Consider the following 22698-nt stretch of genomic DNA (forward strand, 5'->3'; position numbering starts at 1 on the left):
TATCAAATGAAATATTGATATGTGTCTGTCCTGTCCATTATGTATAGAGGGGAGAAGTGGCATCAGTCTACAGTCTTTAAAGGAAGCCATCTAAATGGTAAAAAAAAGCTAGGAAATTGTGTTATGCTGACAATTTCAAAGTGAATGGTGGCAGGGATTGGAATATAACCTGAATATGCTCAAAAAGGACCCTGAGAGGAATTAGATTTTATTATTGTTTTCCTTCCCTTTTAGTTCATTAATTTTTCTTTTAAAATTATCTACTATTATACTTTCCATTAATCCTTTTATTTTTTTTTCTTTCTTGAGTTTTATCCTTGCTATTGGTTCAAGTCTACTTTACAATAAATTGCACACTCTTCTTTTCTGGGTAGACAGTTTGAATATCTGCTAGTTCTTAAAAGTTAAATACAAAATTGTCTTTTAGGTTTCCTAATCATGTTTTCTTTTAGAAGAAGGTTGTTTAAAAATTCTATAATGTAAGCATAATGCTTAGGAAGAATATGAAATGTTCCATCATCCTTTCTTCTATCTGTTAAAGAAGAAGCAGGGGACTTCTGTGTTAACATGGCCACAGGTCAGACACAGGACTCTTCTTCTCCTCATCACCTACCAATATAGACTACCTCAAAAGGCCAAAAAAAAAACAAATTCAAATGAATGAATGGTCTCCACAGTAGGGCACAGCACTGAAGGTAAGTGGGGTTTGGGCATTTCCACACTATAAAGAGGTGAAATAGCTCCCATAAAAACTTGAGCTGATCAACCCTCCCCCACCTGACCTATGGAGCTATGGTCTCAGCAGGCAAGTGAGGGACACCTCAAGATCCTTCTCAGCTGACTAAGATCACTAAAGATCTATGCCTAAAGGCAGCTAGACCTGAGACCCCAGTAAGCCAAAGAGCACAGACCTTGGGCTCAGAGGTAGCACAGAGAGGGAGGGCACAGAGTAAAAATCATTGGGACTCTAGAGGTGACCTTAGGCAAAAACTACTCTCCTTAATACCATGCACAGAGAATCTGCTCTCCTCACTCAGACTCCTGACTGAAAAGGGAAGGAAAAAGCCATATTAACAATGGCAAACAATGCATAGACAATGCAATTTTCAATCACTAAAAAGATCAGGAAGAAGGCTTTGACCCTGAATAAATTTTATGGAGAAAAAATCCAGACTATAGAGGAAACAGCAGAGGACAACAAATAATTAAATGCATCCAAACCTTCCAAAAACCCTGGAAAATGGCCACAAACTCTTGAAGAATTTAAATATGATATTTTGAGAAAAATGGAGGAATTTTGGCAAGAAAAGTTGGAAATAGTTTATAAAGAAAATAACTAAAAAACAGGAACTATTAATTAGAAAAAGAAGCCTAGAAATCAAATGAAATGATACATAAATTGGAGAACACCATTAAACAGCTTGAAGTCAGGAAAAGCAGGATAGACCAAGACAAAAAGGAAAATCAAAAGGTTATAGCAGAAAACCAAAAAGATTATACTGGAAAACCAGGCTTTAAAGACTAGGATTGGGCAGTTGGACGCCAATGATCTCACAAAAAAAGCAAGAATTAATAAAGCAAAGTCAAAGGACTAACAAAATAGAAGGAAACATAAAATATCTAACTGAGAAAATGACTGATCATGAAAACCAGTCTAGAAGAGACAATTCGAGAGTCATTGGTCTACATGAAAACCCACAAATAAACAGAAATCTTGACATTATTTTACAAGAAATTACCCAAGAAAACTGCCCTGATATTCTTGACCAAGAGGGTAAAATATATATTGAAAGAGTTCATAGAACTCTCTCTACACTAAATACTCAAAAGACAACACCCAGGAATTCAATTGCCAAATTCAAGAGCTTTCAAACTAAGGAGAAAATTTTGTAAGAAGTTAGAAAGAGACAATTCAGATATCAAGAAGCACGTGTCAGGATTACACAAGATCTGACAGCTTCCAAACTAAAGGACCACATGGCATGGAATATGATATTCAGAAAGGCAAGAAAATTGGGTCTTCAATCAAAGATCACCTACCTATCAAAACTGACCATATACTTCCAGGGGAAAGTATGGACATTTGACAAAATAGTAGATTTCCAAGTATTTGTAAAGAAAAGACCAAAACTAAGTGAAAAATTTTGATATCCAAACACAAAAATCAAGAGAAACATGAAAAGGTAAATAACAAAAAGAGGAAAGAAAAAATTGGTTTTATTTAAATTTTCTTCTCTAAGGGCTTTAATAAGATCAAATTTCTTATATTCATATGTAGAAAAAATGTTATTTGTACCTCTCCAAAATTATATTCACTATTATAGTAATTAGAAAAATCATTAATAGGTAGAGATTGGGGTAATAATTGGTCTAATATAATATGTAAAAAAAAAAAGAAAAGGGGGAGGGGAATAGAAAATGGCACCAAGAGATACTTGAAGGAATAAGACAAATAGGACAGTGTATATCACACAAAGAGGCATATGGGAAGGGGAGGAGAAGAATATTATTAAAAGAAGGAGAGGAAGAGAGTGCTGATAGGTAATATGTAAACATTACTCTCAGTGGAATCAATTCTGATAGGGAAGAGCATCTACACCCCTTGGGGTATAGAATTCTACCTTTCCCTGGAGGGAAAGTGAAAAGGGAAAAAATCTAAGGGGGAAGTGGGATGGGGAGTACAAAAAGGGAAGGAAACAGAGGGAGTAGGGAATTTAATAGTTCCTAAAAATAATAAGAAGGGAACAAAAAGGGAGGGGACAGAAAGGAAAGTAAAATAAGGGTAGGGATTAGGGAGACTAATTAAAAGAAAACCATTGGTTTAAGAGGAAATAGCACAAGAAGAAAAGGCAGAACTAGAAAAGGATAACAAAATGTTGGGGAATAGAGAGGTGGCAATCATAACTCTGAATATGAATGGGATGAATGAATCCATAAAATGAAAGCAAATAGCAGAGTGGATTAGAAATAAAAAACCTACCATATGACCATATGTTGCCTACAAGAAACACAAATGAGGCAGGTAGACACAAAGGATCAAGGTCAAAGGCTAGAGTAAAATATATTGGGCTTTAAATGAGAAAAAGAAGGCAGGAGTTGCAATTATGATATCTGGCAAAGCCAAAGTAAAAATAGATCTGATTAAAAGAGATACAGAAGGTAATTACCTCCCAATAAAAGGCAGTATAGACAATGAGGAAATATCAGTTTTGAACTTATATGCACTAATATTTATATAATTAGTATAGCATATAGCATAAGTATAGCAAAATAATTAGTATAGCTTTCAAATTTCTACAGGAGAAACCAGTGGAGTTGAAAGAGGAGATAGATAATAAAACTATACTAGTGGTAGACCTGAACCTTCCTCTATTTGATCTAGATAAATCAAATCAAAAAATCAAAAAGAAAGAGGTAAATGAAGTGAATGAAATCTTAGAAAAATTAGAGTTAGTAGATACGTGGAGAAGAATAAATAGGGACAAAAAGGAAAACTCCTTCTTTTCAGGAGCACATAGTACATTCACAAAGACTGACCATTTACTAGGGCATAAAAACATGGCAAACAAGTACAAAAGAGGAGAAATAAGAATTAGTAAGGGTACATGGAGAGCCAAATTAAAAATTAATTGGAAATTAAATAATAAAAATTCCTCCAAAACCAGTTAAAGAACAAATCATAGAAACAATTAATAATTTCACTGAAGAAAATGACAATGATTAGACATCTTTTCAAAATCTATGGGAAGCAGCCAAAGCAGTACTCAGGGGAAAATTTATATCTTTGAGTTCATATAGTAACAAATTAAGAAGGGCAGAGGTCGATGAATTGGGCTTGCAAATTAAAAATCTTGAAAGTGAACAAATTAGAAATCTCCAAATGATAACTAAATGAGAGATCCTAAAAATTAAAGGAGAAATTAATAAAAACAAAAGTAAAAAAACTATTGAATTAATACATTAGACTAGAAGCTGGTATTTTGAAAAAACAAACAAAATAGACAAAGTAATGGTCAATCTAATAAAAAAGGCAAGAAGAAAATCAAATTAACAGTATGCAAGATGAAAAGGGTGACCTCACCTCTAAAGAACAGGAAATTAAGACAATCATTAAAAAACTATTTTGCCCCGTTATATGACAATATATGGCAATCTGGGTGATATGAATGAATATTTACAAAAATGTAAATTGCCTAGATTAACAGAAGAAGAAATAGAATACTTAAATAATTCCATATCAGAAAAAAGAAATTGAACAAGTAATTAAATAACTCCCTAAGAAAAAATCCCTAGTATCTGATAAATTCACAAATGAATTCTATCAAACTTTCAAAGAACAACTAATCCCAATAATATACAAACTATTTCAAATAATTTGAAAAGAAGGAGTTCTACCAAATTCCTTTTATGACACAAATGTGGTACTGATTCCAAAGCCAGGCAGGTCAAAAACAGAGAAAGAAAACTATACACCAATCTCTTTAATGAAAATAGATGCAAAAATCTTAAATAGAATGCTAGCAAAAAAAAACTTCAGGAAGTGATCATGAGGATTATTCATTATGATCAGGAGGTATTTATATCAGGAATGTAATGATGTCTCAATATTAGGGAAAGCATCCACATACTTGACCATATCAACAAGCAAACCAAAAAACAAACAAACAAACAAACAAACACACACATACACACACAAAGCACATGATTATCTCAATAGATACAGAAAAAGCCATTGACAAAAAATAACACTCATTCCTATAGAAAACACTATAAAGTATAGGAATAGAAGGGTCTTTCCTAAGAATAATAAACAGTATATATCTAAAACCATCAGCAAGTATCATCTTTAATTGGGATAAACTGAAAGCTTTCCCCATAGGATCAGAAGTGAAACAAGGATGCCCATTATCACCTCTATTATTTAACATTGTACTAGAAACACTAGCAGTAGCATTTAGAGAAGAAAAGGAAATTAAAGGTATTAAAATAGGCCATGAGAAGACCAAGCTATCACTCTTTGCAGGTGATTTGATGGTCTACTTAAAGAATCCTAGAGAATCAACTAAAAAGTTAGTGGAAATAATCAACAACTTTATCAAAGTTGTAGGATACAAAATGAATCCACATAAATCATCATATATTTCTATATAATTCCAACACATCTAAGTAGCAAGAGTTAAAAAGAGAAATCTCATTTAAAACCACCCTAGAAAATATATAATAGTTAGGAATCTACCTGCCAAGACAAACACAAGAACTATATGAACACAATTACAAAACACTTTCCACACAATTAAAACAAGATCTAAAACACTAAAAACACATTAATTGCTCATTGGTAAGACAAGCCAACATAATAAAAATGACAATACTACCCAAACTAATTTCCTTATTTAGTGCCATACCCATCAAGATACTAAGAAACATTTTTACTGAATTAGGAAAAAAAAAACATAACAAAGATCATTTGGAAGAACAAAATATCAAGAATATCAAGGAAAATTATGAAAAAAAAATGTGAAGGAAGGTGGCCTAGCAGTACCAGATATCAAAATGTACTATAAAGCAGTGGTCATCAAAACAATATGATACTGGTTAATTGACAGGAGGGAGGATCAGTGGAATAGACCTGTCATAACTGACCTCAGCAAGACACTTTATGATAAACCCAAGGATCCCACCTTTGGGGACAAAAATCCACTATTTGACAAAAAACTGCTGAGAAAATTGGAAAACATTATGGGAAACATTAGGTTTAGATAAACATCTCATACCCTACACCTAGATAAACTCAGAATTGATGAATGACTTGAATATAAGGAAGGAAACTATAAGCAAATTAGTTGAACACAGAATAGTATACACGTCAGATCTTTGGGAAAGGAAAAATTTTAAGACCAATCAAGATTTAGAAAAAATTACAAAATGTAAAATGAATAATTTTGATTATATTAAATTTAAAAGGTTTTGTACAAACAAAACCAATGCAAACAAAATTAGAAGAGAAACAACAAATTAGAAAACAATCTTTATAACAAAACCCTATGACAAAGGACTAATTACTCAAATTTATAAAGAGCAAAATCAATTGTACAAAAAATCAACCCATTCCCCAATTGATAAATGGGCAATGTACATGAATAGGCAATTTTCAGATAAAGGAATCAAAACTACTAATAAGTCCATGGGAAAGTGTTCCAAATCTCTTATAATCAGAGAGATGCAAATCAAAACAACTATGAGGTATCACTTCACATCTAGCAGATTGGCTAACAGCAATGAAAAGGAATGAATGCTGGAGGGGATTTGGACATTAATTCATTGCTGGTGGAGTTGTGAATTGATCCAACCATTCTGGAGGGCAATTTGGAACTATGCCCAAAGGGACTAAAAGACTTCTGCCGTTTGATCCAGCCATAGCACTGCTGGATTTGTACCCCAAAGAGATACTAAGGAAAAAGACTTGTACAAGAATATTCATAGCCACACTGTTTTTGGTGGCAAAAAAATTGAAAAGTGAGGGGATGCCCTCCAATTGGGGAATGACTGAACAAATTGTGGGATATGTTGGTGATGGAATACTATTGTGCTCAAGGGAATAATGAACTGGAGTTATTTCATGTGAACTGGAATGACCTCCAGGAAAAATAGAGTGAAAGGAGCAGAACCAGTAGAACATTGTACACAGAAATTGATACACTGTGGTACAATCAAATGTAATGTCCTTCTCTATTAGTAGCAATGCAATGATCCAGAACAATTCAGAGGGACTTATGAGAAAGAACACTATTCACATTCAGAGGAAGAACTGTGGTAGTATAAACATAGAAGAAAAGCAACTTTAATCACATGGGTTGATGGGGATATGAGTGGGGAAGTAGAATCTAAATGATCACCCTAGTTCAAACATCATCAACATGGAAATAGGTCTTGATCAATGTCACATCTAAAACCCAGTGGAACTGTGTGCCGGCTATGGGAGGGGATTGGTGGGAGACTAGAGAAAGAACATGAATCTTGTAACCATAGAAAAATATTCTAAATTAACTTATTAAATGAAATTTTAAAAAAGAATAAATATGCACTGGGACTTGAGGTTATCTCTGATCCCATGAATTTTATATTCTAGACAGATAATAAGGCACCTCACTAATGCTATGGAATTTTCCACAAACACATTAGAGGGGGATAAATAAAGTATTATGTGAATGAAGAAAAAAAAAGAAGCACCTTATAGGCTTTGTGTGATTATTCTAATAGGATAACGTCTGATAAATTAAAAATCATAAAGCAACTTCTATTTAATAAATTATGGGAAGGGGAAATATGAGGAGCAGCAACAATATCAATTTTATTTTAAAACACTGAACTTAAAAAATTTTGGTCCCAAAGAGCCTTTCAAAACTGAGCAGCCCCAAAGAGTATTGAAAAAAGAAGCATATACCTCTTTATATATGATACTCCAGTGAATTTTTTGGCTTTTATTTGGACATAGGAACAAGTACTTGCTAAACAATTAAGCAAACTGAGAAAGTAATAATTGGATAGTCTTTAAACTAGCTGAAATACCATAGTGTCTAATATGAGAATCTATCTCCTATAAAGATACAGTTGTTGTTGTTGGATTTTATTTATTTATGTTTTTGGAACCATTTGTACTTAATAAACAGGGACTCTGAATAATATTTAGTCTTTCATGAAATACTACTAATTTGGAAATCCATGCCACCCAGAAGGGAATAGGGTGATTCATTCCTGATGGGCTTCAACAGATTAAAAACCATCCAAAAGAGGAAATATTAAGGCTAAATGACATTATTTGTTACAAATTCACTATAAATGAGAGCTATAATTCAAACTCAATCACTGATACCAATTTATTCATTCTTTTTGACTATTATAATCCCACAATCTTTCAACCACTCCCATTTGTGAGTGAATATTGCATACATACCTACTGAGGTTATATATAGAAAAAAATGAAATATAGAACTGGCAGATATGAGATGAGTAATTATTTTTCCTGTCTGAATTTTCAAAGAATCTGTGGTGTCTAATATTTATAGGCTTAAGTTATGAGAGTCGTGCTGTTTAGGAATTAGAGGCCCCATTTTCCTTGTGTATTTTGAAATGAAATTTCAGTCTCTTAATACACTAAAAAGGTCTGGTCAGTTATCGAGATAAGTGTTTTCACCAGAATTTTTTCCTTCTGTTATTGAACACAGACTCTGAACAATCATGAATCTGCCCTGGGGTTGTGTATCTCATGAGGTGTTATCAGTTTCAGACAATTTCATCAACTTGGAAATATTTAGGGGTGAGCTTGTCAAGGTTTTAACCTTATTGAACAATGGCTACTGTAACTTTATGTGAGTTAGCTTGGGGGCCTGGGGGGTCAGTGATAATTCTGTATAATAGGATATAACTCCCTCAAGCTCTCAGAAAAGAGAGAAAGAGACAAACTTCCAAAAATACATTTCCAATTTGGTTCATAGAATAGGCAGTGCCAGAGGGACCCTGAGAAAGAGTTTCCAAAAAAGATTACTTCAAGTATATAGGCCAAAAAGGGTGCATTTCTGATTGTCACTCAGAGATCAGAGATGCACTAGAACAGAAAACTCAAATTACTACTGGTAGGAAGTGGGACTCAATCTCAGTTTGAAGATAATTGAAGTCACAATTCATTCAAAAATATTTAGGTACAGAGCTCTCAAATATAATTTTTGGTATAATTCAGAAGAAGGTTTTTTTGTAGGAGAGAAGAGAATGAGGCTCAGAATATAGGAATAAAGAATCCTTCTGAATATATAAACACACACCAAGAGATACATACTTATTTTAATGTTAATATTAAAAAGTAAGATCATGAACCCATGTAAGAAATCATGACACAAATAATTCTAAATTTAAAAAATATCATTTCCATATATCTACATGGCAATCTAAATAGATAATCATATTAGACAAATATCACTATATATAGGTATATCATTCTAATTAATTTCAGAGTGATAAAGAGATTAAACTAAAACTGTAAAAGTATAATTTTTAGCAAGGTTTACACTTAAGTATATATAAATTAGCAGGTCACTAAATGCAACTTTCCCTCCTTCAATGACTGGGGAAATACTTTAAGTATAACATTTTTACTGAAATATCAACTTAACCAACATAGTAGATATTTATTATATCTAAATTTAAGATAAAAAGTTATTGTTGTGTGAGTAGACTACATAAAGTAGACATTCAGAGACCTTCACTGTCAGCTTAAGACTTTTTCTAATTCAAAATCAAAATTAAAAAAAACAGTAAATACTTGATCTTTAGCTGTTGAAAAGGTGTTTCATGAAAAGATATGAGTACATAAAAAGTCCAAGGCAGGACATTTTATTATTATTATTTATTATTCTAGCACTTTTCTTAGTTAGAGAAATACAAGTCCAAGTAAGCAAGATAATCTTGATTCTCAACAAGTTTGGGTTCTAAAAGAGGAAGATAACATATAAAAAGGAGCCAGAAAGAGGGATAAAAGATACCCTTGTGGAGGCAATGTGGTTAACTGAAAAGAGGAGAAAAAGAATCCAAGAGAATCAAATCTTAAGTAGTGTAGAGCTATGTTAGGATGTCTCTTGAAATAATTAGTTGGATTAGTGGGTTCTTAGGCCAGAGATTGTTCTGTAGTAATAAGGTTATAGGTGAAAACGAGAATGAGGAGGGTAAATAAGAAGATCAGGAGGGAAGGGAAAAGACAAAGGAGGTAAAGAGAACTGAATCATAAGTAAAAATAGATCTGAGATTTTATCAATTTGAGAGTACCCTTCAAAAAGGCAGTTTATATCTCTTTGTTGCTTGCCCATTTTGTGTAATTCTTGGCCATACATTCTTATATGTGTGCCACAATGGATTCATCCAACATATTGGAGGCATTACTTACTTTTTCCTGATGTCACTAAGTTAGCAAAGGGACATTTTTACTATTGTTCCATCCTCCTCACCACATGTCACCCTGACATATATTTCCTCGATGCCATCTTTTATTTTTCTTCTTTGGATATCCTGATTGGTTGTATGCTGCAGCATGCTTATTCTTATTACATATCATTCCATTACTTTCTGGATATTTATTTTTAATTCTTAAAAGAATTTGTGCATTTCATGTTTCCTTGACATAAATCCATTGGTAGGAGTTCAGAGGCCTAGGTGTAAGGTTAATTTTAGGGTTGTGGCCTGTGTGTGTGACCTAATCTAAATTAATTTGGTCACCAGAGAAAATCCCAAATAAAATACCCAAGTCAGTTTGGAAACGTATGGTGATTTTAATTACTATAAAGGGAAGGAATTAAGGAGAAGAGAGAGAAAGAGGGTATAGGATTTTTCCAGCCTGGCCTGTGCCAGGGGGAGTTAAAAGACCTCTGCCACGAAGTCTTTGAAGAACATTAGAGGCTTTTCTAAGAGGATAGTGGTTTGGAAGGTAAAGGAGAAAAGAATCAGCCTAAACTCTGAGAGAGCTCAGTGAAGATGTCTCACCTGAACTAGGCTACTAAGCTTCTCCCAATATAGTATCAAGGAAAACTCACCGCCAACCCTGGACAATAGCTGCCACCACACCAAGATGCCAAAATGCTCAGCAAGCTGATGCCATAACCACTTCTCCACTGAAAGAGACTGAAGAGAGGAAATGACACAAAATATATAGATGGTTTTTACATCACTTTCCTGCATCTCACATGTACCAACGGTAGCTTAAGCTTGACTTAGGACAACCCAGGGGTCTGTCACTTTTTTCTAATTTGCTAGCACATGTTTATTATACCTAATGTTCCCTGAAAACATCAAGATCTACTCAGTACTCCCTACCTCACAAGGTCCTTATGAGAAAAGTATTTTTAAATCTAAAATATCTGTGTTAATAGTCTTCCAATAATTGCTGCTCTAGAAGTCCCATAAACAAACTTACCTCCATCAAAATTAAATAATATTAACAATAAACAACACATAAGCACACATTTCAATAAAAATGGACATCTGTTATCTGAATATCAGTCTGACTCATGATGAGGAGGCTCATCAAGTGTGGGCTGGTGGATGGTTACTGCAACCCAGAGAACAAGAAAAATTCAAACCCCCCCAATCTCATTTGATCCCCTTCTGTTCCTGTAGTGATAATGGCAGAGAGATTGAAAATGGGACAGAGGGCATTAGGGATACAATAGTTCTTAGATAGGCCATAAACTTTAACTTATTTAAGGTATTCTGAGACCCTTGCCCAAAGAACAGGGAGTGGAAATGGTGCTGGAGCAATACTGATATCAGAAAGCTCTCTTGTTTTAAAACAGAAATGAAGAGGATTTCAGATGCTGATGATTCATATATGTGATTTTACTACTTCAATTTGATTCCTTAGCCATCCATCATTTATTAAACCATACTGGTGTAATGTTGTATAGGAAGTCATTGGAAACCAAGTCACAAGTCTCAGCTACTTGCACAGTGAATTTTAGACAGGGAAATGAACTCTTTTGGTAAGATACAAGCTAATAATATTTCTCACCTTTGTGACCTCAGGCAACTCAATCTCTTTGGATCTCAGTTTCCTTATCTGTAAAATGTGGTTATTGGACCAAGTAACCTCTGATATTTCTCCCAAATCAAAGTCTGAAAGTTTGACTTTTTCTTCCCTGTCATTTCATTTCAAATAAAAAATACATCACTCATGCTACTTGCTAACTCCAAGTTCCATTTCTTAATCTCAAGTGAATGGTTATATTGAACATATTCTCATTTTAATAAAAAAAATTCTACCTTTTCACTCACAGTTTATAGGTTGAGTTCAAAAGTGTTAGTGGATAAACCACAGACTTAAGTCATGTGTTGAAATTCCAAAATATTTCTCCATAACATCAACATTTACTTTCACAACCAAGGGAGAGAAGAAAGGAATCTTCTACTAATGGCACAGGGACAATCTTTTTTTTTCCCATTCTCTACCTTACTACTTCAAAATCCTCTATCATTAATTATGGCATATATTGATGAAAAAGTTGCTTGCTGAATATTGCATAGTATTGCATCTTCCTTTAGGTGTTGTATTTCTACTCCTTTAGGTGTTGTATTTCTATGGCAGAGGCCATATCTTATTTATTTATTTCCCCCCAATCCTTTGGTTAAAGGCTTAGCCCATGTAAGGAAAAATGGTTAAATTATTAGAAACCTATGCTCAAATCCAAGACACAACATATGGATTTATATAGCACGTACTTTGTACTAGACATTATATTAAATGTTATACAAATTTATGCAATTGTTACAATGACTCTAGGAAGCAGGTACTATTATCATAATCTCATTTTATAATTAAGTAAACTGAGGCAAATATAGATTAAATAACTTGCCGAAGATCACACAGCTAGTAAGTGTCTGAAGCTGAATTCAAAGTCAGGATGTCTGTTAAGCATTAGTCAATAAATTTACAATTAATTTAAAGTTATTTATTATAAATGCATTTATTTTTCTATTAATTTTAAAGGTACCATTAAAATTGATCATAAAAGCCTCACAACCAAAAGTAGAAAAATAAAAATATTAAATCTATCATTTCAGACCATAGTGCTATAAAAATTATACTCAACAGAAGGTTGCAAAAAGACTAATAATTAATATGAAACTATATAACCTCATTCTGAAGAATGAGTAGTTCAAAGAACAAATCATAGAAACAATCATTGTTTCATTGAAGAGAATGACGACAAGGAAACAACTTACCAAAAATTTGTGAAGCACTTATAACAGTACTTAGGGCACAATTTATATCACAAAATGTTTACATAAATAAGGCTGAAAATGGTAGAACAATAAATTGCAGTTGCGAAAAAACAAATCAAAACTAGAAACAGAACAATTTAATCCCACATTCAATAAAACTATGAATTAGAAATTCTTAAAATAAAAAAAAGCATTAATAGTTTTGGAAATAGGAAAAAATATTTAACAAATAAGACAAGGAGCTAATTTTATGAAAAAAATCAATACAATAGAGAAAACATTGATTAGTTTGATAAAAAATAAATAAGAATACCAAATTACTAGTATTGGAAGGGTAGAGATCAAAACCAATGAAGAGGAACTTAAAAGTAATTGTCAGGAATTATTTTGCCTAATTATATACCAGTATATCTGATAATTGAAATGAAATATATTAATATTTATGGAAATATAAATTGCCTGGATTAGCAGAAGAAATAAAATTCTTAATCCCAGTTCAGAAAAAGAAATTGAACAACTTATCAATGAACTCTCTAAGAAAAAAGACCCAAGACCAGAAGAGCACATAAGTTAATTCTACCAAACATTTAAAATAGTTAACTCCAATACTACATAAATTACTCAGAAAAATAGTTAAGTAAGGAACTCTATCAAATTCCTTCTTTGATATGAGTAGAGTGCTGATCCCTAAACCAGGAAAAACAGAAACAGAAAGAAAACTATAGACCAATATCCCTAATGAATGCAAAAAATTTAAACAACATACTAGCAAAAAGATTACAGCAACATATCATGAGGATCACATATTTTGCCAGGTAGGTTTTACACCAGGAATTCAGCTACGGTTCAATATTAGGAAAACTATCAACATAATTGACCATATCAATAACAAAAGCAACAGAAACCATATGATATTTCAATAATCATGAACAAACTTTTGACAAAATACAGTATCCATTCTTTTTGAAAATTACTAGAGAATACTAGAATAAATGGAACATTCCTTCAAATGATAAATACCATCTATATAAAATTATCAACAAATATATATAATAGGATAAACTAGAAATCTTACCAATAAGATCAGGAGTGAAACAAGGACGTCCATTATCACCAATACTATTCAATATTGTACTGGAAATGCTAGCTACAGCAATAAGATGAGAATGAAATGAAGAAATTATGTAACAAGGAAATAAAAGTATCACTGCTTGCAGATGATAGGGTACTATAGCTAGAATATTCCAGAGAATCAACCAAAAACTAGTCAAAACAAATGACAACTTTAACACAGTTAACACATAACAACTGTATGATATAAAGTAAGCCCACAAAAATATGAGCATTTCTCTGTGCTACCTATTTGGGAGACAGAAAATTGTAAACCCATTGAGGCATTTCCACAGAAGATGAAGAAGAGTCATTTTTAGCCAGAATGTCAGAATATGTAATCTGCTAAAATAACCTTCAAAAATACAAGACCACCTCCTCACCAGAATGAAGCAATGAATTTCTTTTAGAAGGGAAAGGGATTATTATAAGTGGTTCTTCAGATTTTATTTCCTCTCAATATATGTTTGATAAATGCTGATTGCTTAGCTAAGTTTCTTTATTATGTTATTGGAAAATCAGCTTTCACACATACACACACATATATCTAACACAAACAAACAGTGCCACTCCCTCTTTCTAACAATGAAATTTAATAATAAAAATTTTAACTCTCTAAGGTTGGTAATCTTAAGCAAAAACCCCAAATTACATTTTTTGGTGGATTTTATAGGAAATATGGTAAAGGAAGAGGAAAGCTGTGAAAAATGCTTTAAAAATCCTTAGAATATCACTTTCATATTTGTCAAATTTGATGAAATTCGAGTTAATAAGGAGGCAGAATTGGAAGGCAGCAGATGAAATACTTTAAAAAACATATTACTTAATCTTTCCACATTGATGACTTTCTTTTTTAGCAAACTTATTGTTATACAAAAAATGGCAGGGAATGGAATTTTAAAATATATTTTCCCTTGATGTGAGCATACTCTCTCTCTCTCTCTCTCTCTCTCTATATATATATATATATATATATACATATATATATATATGTGTGTGTGTGTGTGTTGTTTTTCCCCAAACCCTTCATATCCCTGACCCTTACACCATAACTAAAAAAGGGAAGAGAACAATCAATTCAGGAGCCAGATCAATTGCCTATTTTAATCTTCATCACAATGAATGCAGGATTCTCCACCTCGATTCTGAAAGTGAATGACAGTCTATTTTGCTAAAATTGATTTCATAGAGCTGTGAATTGGAGAAGCAGAAATATGCTGAAAATTCTATAGAAATGAGATGAAAGGTTCTTTTGTCTTAAGCAGTGGTATTTATTCTCATATTTCTGTTCAATAAACCACTTAAAAATCCTATCAATCCTGTAAAAAAATCTTATTAACAGGTATTGCATATCTCACCTTGCTATATCCTCAATGGCTTATCTATTTGTTACATTTTACTAAATGAAACCGTGAGAAAAGTCAGTTTTAGTTTTTGTGATTGATGTGATAGACCATTTGATTCTGCTTTATATATCTCCAGGCCACCAGAACCATTGTCTATCACTGATTTTTTTTAATAAATCTTAACCTTTTTAAGTTTAAATTTTCTCAAATGCATTTCCCTTTCTCTCTGTCTCTCCCTTTGTCTCTTCTCTGTCTCTGTGTCTCTTTCTCTGTGTCTTTGTCTCTTTCATATCATAATTACTTGCCTATTTAAAGAGGGTTGTCAAACAACTATTGAATTGAATGGTATGAAAATAAGTTGTTATCAGGAATCAAGAAGTTTATCAAAAATCAAAGAAGCATGAAGCATTGCAACAGAATTCACTCCTCAGTTTCCAAGAGAAGTTTACATTGTGGGAAATTGTAGGATTTTTTGAGAAAGAAGAGAACAAAAACATCATCTTTTTTAGAAGTGATGAAATTTATACTCAAATGTTTAAATGATTTACCCATGGAAACGCAACTGGTTTACAATAGTTCCATCTTCATACTTGGACATGAATTTCACATTTGGGTGATGGTGAGTGTAGAGATAGAAGGCAGAAAATAGTTTGTGAATAATGGCAAAGAAAGTCATTTTTTGATTTGTCCATAGAATGCAGAAGGTATCTAGAAAAGTGAATTGAGTTGAAGTAAGGTTGTACTTACTTTTTAAAAGAATTTATGACCTTTTTGTTCAGCAAGGTAAAATGATTTTTTCCTTTAGAATTGTGAAATAAAATGAATTACAACTCTTCTGATCTCAGTATGCATGTAAATATACACACCTATGTATGTTCATATATAGAAATCTTCAGACAACATAAGGATTTGAGAATAAAAAAGGCAAACAAGTCAATCAAACACATATTTTCATCATTTGATTATTTTCAGTGCTTTAGCAGTAACAATGGATTGGGTAAACAATGACTCATTTGATTCTGAATGATCCACTTGGCAACAATCAATATGATAAAGAATCCTATTATTTATTCTGGTCTTTAAATCCTACTGAAGTTATCATGGAAAGGAATGGAGATTTTCCATAATAAAAATCTGAATGAAAATTAGATTTACAAAAACAAATAATTTAACAAAATAATAAGAATCAGAGTTCAGAAATCTTTTGGCAAGATGAGTAATATATTATCTCACTGGGAAAGACCAATAGTAATATCTCTGTGAGATAGCTATCACTTCCAATAATCTCCAACCTGAATAATTATCAATGGGATGCCATTAAATATCAGTGGGCATTGAACAGGAGTCAGTGTGTTGAGGGAAAATTTAGACTGTAAATAATGATGATAATGATTGTAAAGAGAAAATGAACTGTAGGGCACATTAACAAAATTTGCTCACAGAACGTATTAAAGAGTAGTACAGCTGATTTTCAGCATTTATACAATTGGCCTTGAGTCAACTGGATAAGATTTAATTTAGATAAATACCAGATAATGAACCTTAGAAAAACAAGAGCAAAGCAGAATTCAAAAAAGTTAAAAAACAGGAAAATGAAGAAAGAAGGTATAGGGGGTTATAATGGATAGAAAATTAGATGTAACTACTCCTTCTGAATATGTTGTAATAATGTAGTCTTTATTTTTATAGGCTTATGTTTGGGTATAAGACAAGCTTGCTAAATCAAGGAGATAATTCCTCCTTTGAGGCTATTATAAAACAGAAGACAATATAGACTTAACTTCTTTATCATCAGTCAGCAAGCATTTACTAAGTGTATAACATGTGCTTACATTGTCCTAATCACCTTGGACATAATTCAAATAGTCCCTTAATTTAAGAAGTAATTTGTTAGAAGTAAATATGTACACATCAAAGTATAGAGACAATAAATATATTTTTAAGAGGGGAAGTCCTAATAGATAAAGGATCACAAAAACATTACTTTGAAAGAGTAGTTAGGTAGGTTCTCTAAGGAAATTAGGGATTATATGAAATGGTTTAAAATCAGGAATGAATTCCAAACACGGGTCAATTAAGTGAAAAAGTGATGAAATAGAGGTATAGAATATTCTATGAGGAATGAAAAGAAAAATAATTTCCTGGTATAGAATCCAGAAGGTGGAACTAGAAAAGTAGAGTTAGATGAGATAAAGAAAGAATTTAACTGTGCAATTTTATAGATCTAATAAAATGTCAGAGTGGAATCTCAACTCAGGTCTCTCAAACTCCAATTCAACCTTCTTTTCTCTATGTGAATGTTTAAGTAATTTGAAAAAAGTTATGTATGATGAAAATGATGAATCACTATGAAAATATAAGATATTACTACTAATTTGTATCCAGCATTATGTCTTGCCACAACATTAGCAAGTAATAAATACTGGTTCAGTGAATGAATTAGAGGTACTTAAGGAAGATATGATAAAACATTTCATAGATAAATATTCTGCTCAGAATCCAGATGATTAGATTACGTGACATAATATGCAGTGTCCTCTCATAAATTGGTTCATACTAGTATGAGTACTAAATAAATTATTTTGCATGTAATTGTGTGTTTGCCTCATCTATGCAGTATCTCATGGGGTCAATTTAGATATAAATTTCTACATCTTTTAAAGTAGTATGATATTTATCAAGATATTTTATGACTTAGAATTTTACATAACATTCCCCATTATTTCAGTAGAACCACAGTGTTTTATTTAATCAACAAATATTTGCTAATTGGGAAAAGGGATTTCTAGGCATTAGTAATATAAATATAAAATTCAATAATCCCAACTGACAAGGAGTTATTATTGTAATGAAAATGAAAACTTATCTAACTATATATGGTATAAGTACAAAATAATTAGATATATGATAGCTTAGGAGGGAGATAATTAGGTGATCAGAAACTGTTCCATGTGGAATATGGTGCCTGATATGTGTCTTAAAGAAGAAGAAGGATTTTATGAGGTGAAAATGAGAAAGGTTTGCAGTCCAAGTAAGGGGGAATTGATAGTATAGATGTATGGAGATGGGAGATGTAATATTGATTGGTGAGAAAAGAGGGAAGGCCAATTTGGCAAGATCACAATTTGTATGAATGGGGTCTAATGTCAAAAGAGTCTGGAAAGATAGAATGAGAATATGTTAGAAAAGTTTTTAAAAACTAAACAATAGTGCCTATAGATTACAAATTCCCTGAGTGAATAGATAGTCTTTGGCTTCTTTTTGTATCCCCAGCATTTAGCACTGTCCCTATATTAGGTATTTAATAATAAAATGAATGAATTAAAGGATCCTGGAGGAAAAAAAGAAGTCATTGGATTTGATCATTAGAAAAATTCAACTCATAGATTAATACAACATTTTCTTCACCTGTTAAGGTATTGTTAAGTTATCTAAGTAGAAAAGCACCATGATCATAACTACAGTTAAGGAAAATTATTTTGACCACAGTGTTTAGGATGATATAGATTGGTAGATTTTTGAGGCAAGGAAGCAAATGAAGAGACTTGCAATAATCTAAGTGAATGATGAAGGCATAAAGTAAGAAATTAGTTGTATTGGCAGTAGAAAAGAATGCTTATTTGTAAGAGATATACTGATGGTAGAAAGTAGAAACATCTGTGTTTTTTTCCCCATTAAATCATTAGGTGGAGTAAGAAAGAGTTAGATGTCCATAAAAATGCTCATGGTGGGGAAAAGGTGGTACCTGAGCTTGAAACTGGAAGAGGAGAGAGTTTAAGGTGAAGATGAGTTTAGTTTTAGTTATTTTGAAGTTACTCTGTGTCCAGGACATCTAATTTTAAATATCTGATAGATAATTGATGATATAGGAGTAAAACTCAATAGAACATGGGACAGGATATATAGACTTGTGAGTCATTTTTGTTGTCACTTGAAAATTTCTCCCATATGCCCATTGTAGATAGCAAGATCACAGAGAGGGAGGGGATAGAGTGGAGGAAAGAGTAGAGTAGAGAAGGATAGAATGTGGTCCACACTATTAAAGAATATGATAAGGTCAATGAGGATGAATAATTACTTATATGAGGCAATACAAAGTGAAATGAGTGGAAACCAGGAGAATGTTATAAACGGTAACAACAATAAAGTTCAACTATAGATGACTTAACATCAGTGAAAGGATCCAGGGCAACTCCTTAGTGAAAGGATCCAGGGCAACTCCAAAGGGCTCATGACAGAAAAAAAGTTTATTGACCAACAGAAAAGGAATTGACAAAGTCTTAATGCCAATTGAAGCATTCCATTCTTCATTTTGTTTTATTTTCTCCATGAATTTTTCTCTAGTGTGAGATTTGTCTTCTTTCACATTTTGACAAATAGAAATATTTATTTAATAACACATGTACAAACTATATCATTTTACCTGTCATCTTGGGGAGTTTGGAGGAAGGAAAAGAGGGAGTGAACATGAATGCAAAATGTCAGAAAATGATTATTAAAAATGTTTTGACATGTAATCTGGAAAAAAATCAAAATTAAAGAAAAATAAGAAGAAAGAGCAATTAGAAAGACCAGATTTGGCAACAAAAAATCATCTATAACTGGATAGAGCACTTTCATTTGAGGCTGGAAATTATAATACAAAAGTTTGAGCAATGAGTGAGAAGAGAAGGGAAGACTCAGCATAGTAGCTTTTTCATGGAGTTTGGTTGAGAAAAAGGAAGGAGCAAGTAGCAAGAGAGGGATGAAAGGTGTGAAAATTGAGAGTAGATGGTTGAGGTTGCAACTTATTGAAGAAGACAGATGGTATCAACAGCACATTTCAAAGAATGGAAATGGGCAAAAAGGACCATGTTTTTTGCAAGAATCTGGAACAAAAGTGATAGTGTGATGTCAAGTTGTTTTATATTGAAGAAAATATAAAAAAGGAACTCATATCAAATGGCCTCTTCTCTACCTAAAATTGAGTCAAGTTATTTAGTTGAAGGAAATATAAAGGGGGAATTTCAAAGAGGGGATAGGTTTGCAAGAGTCTGTGGCTCAGCTCAAAAGAAGGAAGTCTGAATGCAAATTGACATATAAACTACAAAATATCAAAAAACAAATCTTAAAAATTGTATTTACATGCAATCTGGAAAACAATAAAAAAGTGATAATAAAAAGAATGTGAGTAGTGAAATAGTAAATCAACTAGGGAGGAATAGAAAGATTGGCTTGCTGAAGTCACTGCATAATTGATGTTGAAGACAGGAATTTTTAAAGTACATATTTTGCAAAGTTATGAATAAGAGTGTTGCAGGAATAGTCTGGGAATTAGGTTAGGCAAGAGGGTTGGAATTTGAGAATAATAGAATACTGTAGAGTTGGAATAGATGATATTTCAATAAAGACTGGCATTGTTTGTAGACATTTCCTTTAATTCCAAGAGAGAATAACTACCATTGACAAAATATAGGTGACATTTTATATTTTTTAAACAATTCCTTCCAAATGTTCTTACAATATATCTTTTACTTACCCTAGTATTTAATTTCGTAGTAAAAGATATGGATTTAACCTTCCATTACAGTGAATGAAAGTGAAACACTTATGCTAAAGATGCATGGTAACATGTTGATATTTGGTTACAATAGATCAATAGTAAAATAATATTGTTGAACTGAAAATGATCACCCCTTTGTAAAAAAAAAAACAAAATTTTAAGAACTGAAATTTTGGTATACATTTCCCTACTATTTTAATGGAGACTCTAAGAATTCCCAAACTTAAAGGAACTTTCTATCTGAATACTATCATATTAACTTCTTAGTGTGTAATTGCCCATGTGATTATTTGGAATATATTATTTTATTTTTAAACAGTGATATAGTATATTGTTTTTTATTTTCCTCTGTGGTTAATAATATGCTGACTTTCTGAAGGTTCTGCATTTAGCTGAAGCTCTACTTAAACTTTATGTTGTTAATTTTAAAAAATGAATCAAGTATTGGTTATCTTAATAAAATATTTTTCTCTCATCTCAACAGTATGCTGTCTGGCTAGTCCTCTGGGTTACATGGAACGTTTTTGTTATCTGCTTCTACTTGGAGGCTGGAGATCTCTCCAAGGTAATTTACTATCTAACTTATTTCAATCATCAGCAGTGAGTTAGCAGCCAATTCCCAAAAGTAAACTTTCTTTATGAGCCTCTCCTGTCTTTAGATAGATGAGCCTAGTCCAGTGTTTACTTCCAATGTATCATATATTTTCGATAACTTTGAAAGTTCTTTAATTAAAGGTTTATAGGTATGTCACAGATAATACTTTTTAAGTAAAATGGTACTGATATTAATTTTTACCATCCTTGTTCAATAAAAATTTATACAAATGTTTTGAATAATTAAAGATTTGGGCAAAAGAATGGTGTCTTATTTTTTGCAACTCATGTCTGAAAGTCTTCCTTGACATAATTTATCTTTCCTTTTGCTCTTTTTTTATACCATAATGGAACAATTATATTACAAGTTGTCATAGGTAAATGAATTGTCACCTAAATTAGACTGTTTACTATATAAATAAGAACATAAATAAAATTAAAAAGCCAAATATTGTTTGAAAATACTATCTGAAAGACATTTTTATTGTCTCCAACTCATGCCTGATAAAGCTAACTTCCCATTTTGTACATATAATATGAGAAATCTTAATATTCCTTATGGATATAAGGTTGTTCCCTCTGGGTTTCAGAATTCTGTTTTGTAATTGTAAGAATAGTTATATCTGGCAATTAACCCCCCCCCTTATTAAGTGATAATGAAATATAAGCTTCTGTGTTCATCTACAGTATTAGAATTTCTGTTGAATATTACTGTCAACATAAATGATGTAAATATCATATTTTGAATATAATATTTTGTATACATATTTTGCCAGATTAGTCAAATTGAATGCTTTAGGGCAAGGTAGGCTTTTTGCTCTTCTTATTAAAAGAATCTTGGAAAGACAATTCTTAAATAGTAGCTTGTATTCTTCATATTTTAATCCTGACTTTGTTACTAAATAGTTGTTTTATCTTGCATAAGATATTTTGCCTGGACCTCAGTGCCCTTATCTTAAAAAAGTGGTAATAAGAACATAGGTTTTCTAAGATACATTTTAGTTATAAAATGTATCAAAGTTTTTAGGATGAACAACCTACTCTAAAATTCAGACTTGTGGGACTTAAAATTTTTACTCTAATAAAGATTAACATTCTGAAAAATATTTTGAAAGCCTATTGGCTTTACTTTTTTTTATTATTTGTCTCAGACAAAATGTTAATGTTAACATAAGAAGGTAAAGATTTATAATATGTTAGAAGTTGAAGGAACTTTAGAAATCCAGTGGTGTCAAACTAAGAAAAAAGATAGATCCCTGTGGGGCACAAATTGATTTAGAAAACCACAAATTAGTAATATCTGTTTTTTGTCTTGTTAAACATTTCTCAATTCCATTTTAACTG

General features: G+C 32.0%; 1 protein-coding gene across 1 annotated transcript in view; it reads left to right on the forward strand.

Moving 5' to 3' along the window:
- The window catches only part of NKAIN2 (sodium/potassium transporting ATPase interacting 2), a 1364766-nt gene that overhangs the window by 707830 nt on the left and 634238 nt on the right, over window positions 1–22698 (forward strand). The window contains exon 4 of the mRNA XM_007484504.3: window positions 21245–21325. Within this exon, the coding sequence (XP_007484566.1) occupies window positions 21245–21325 (81 nt within the window). The remainder of the gene's footprint in view (window positions 1–21244; window positions 21326–22698) is intronic.

This window comes from Monodelphis domestica, chromosome 2, assembly GCF_027887165.1.
Source record: "Monodelphis domestica isolate mMonDom1 chromosome 2, mMonDom1.pri, whole genome shotgun sequence".
Lineage (NCBI taxonomy): Eukaryota > Metazoa > Chordata > Mammalia > Didelphimorphia > Didelphidae > Monodelphis > Monodelphis domestica.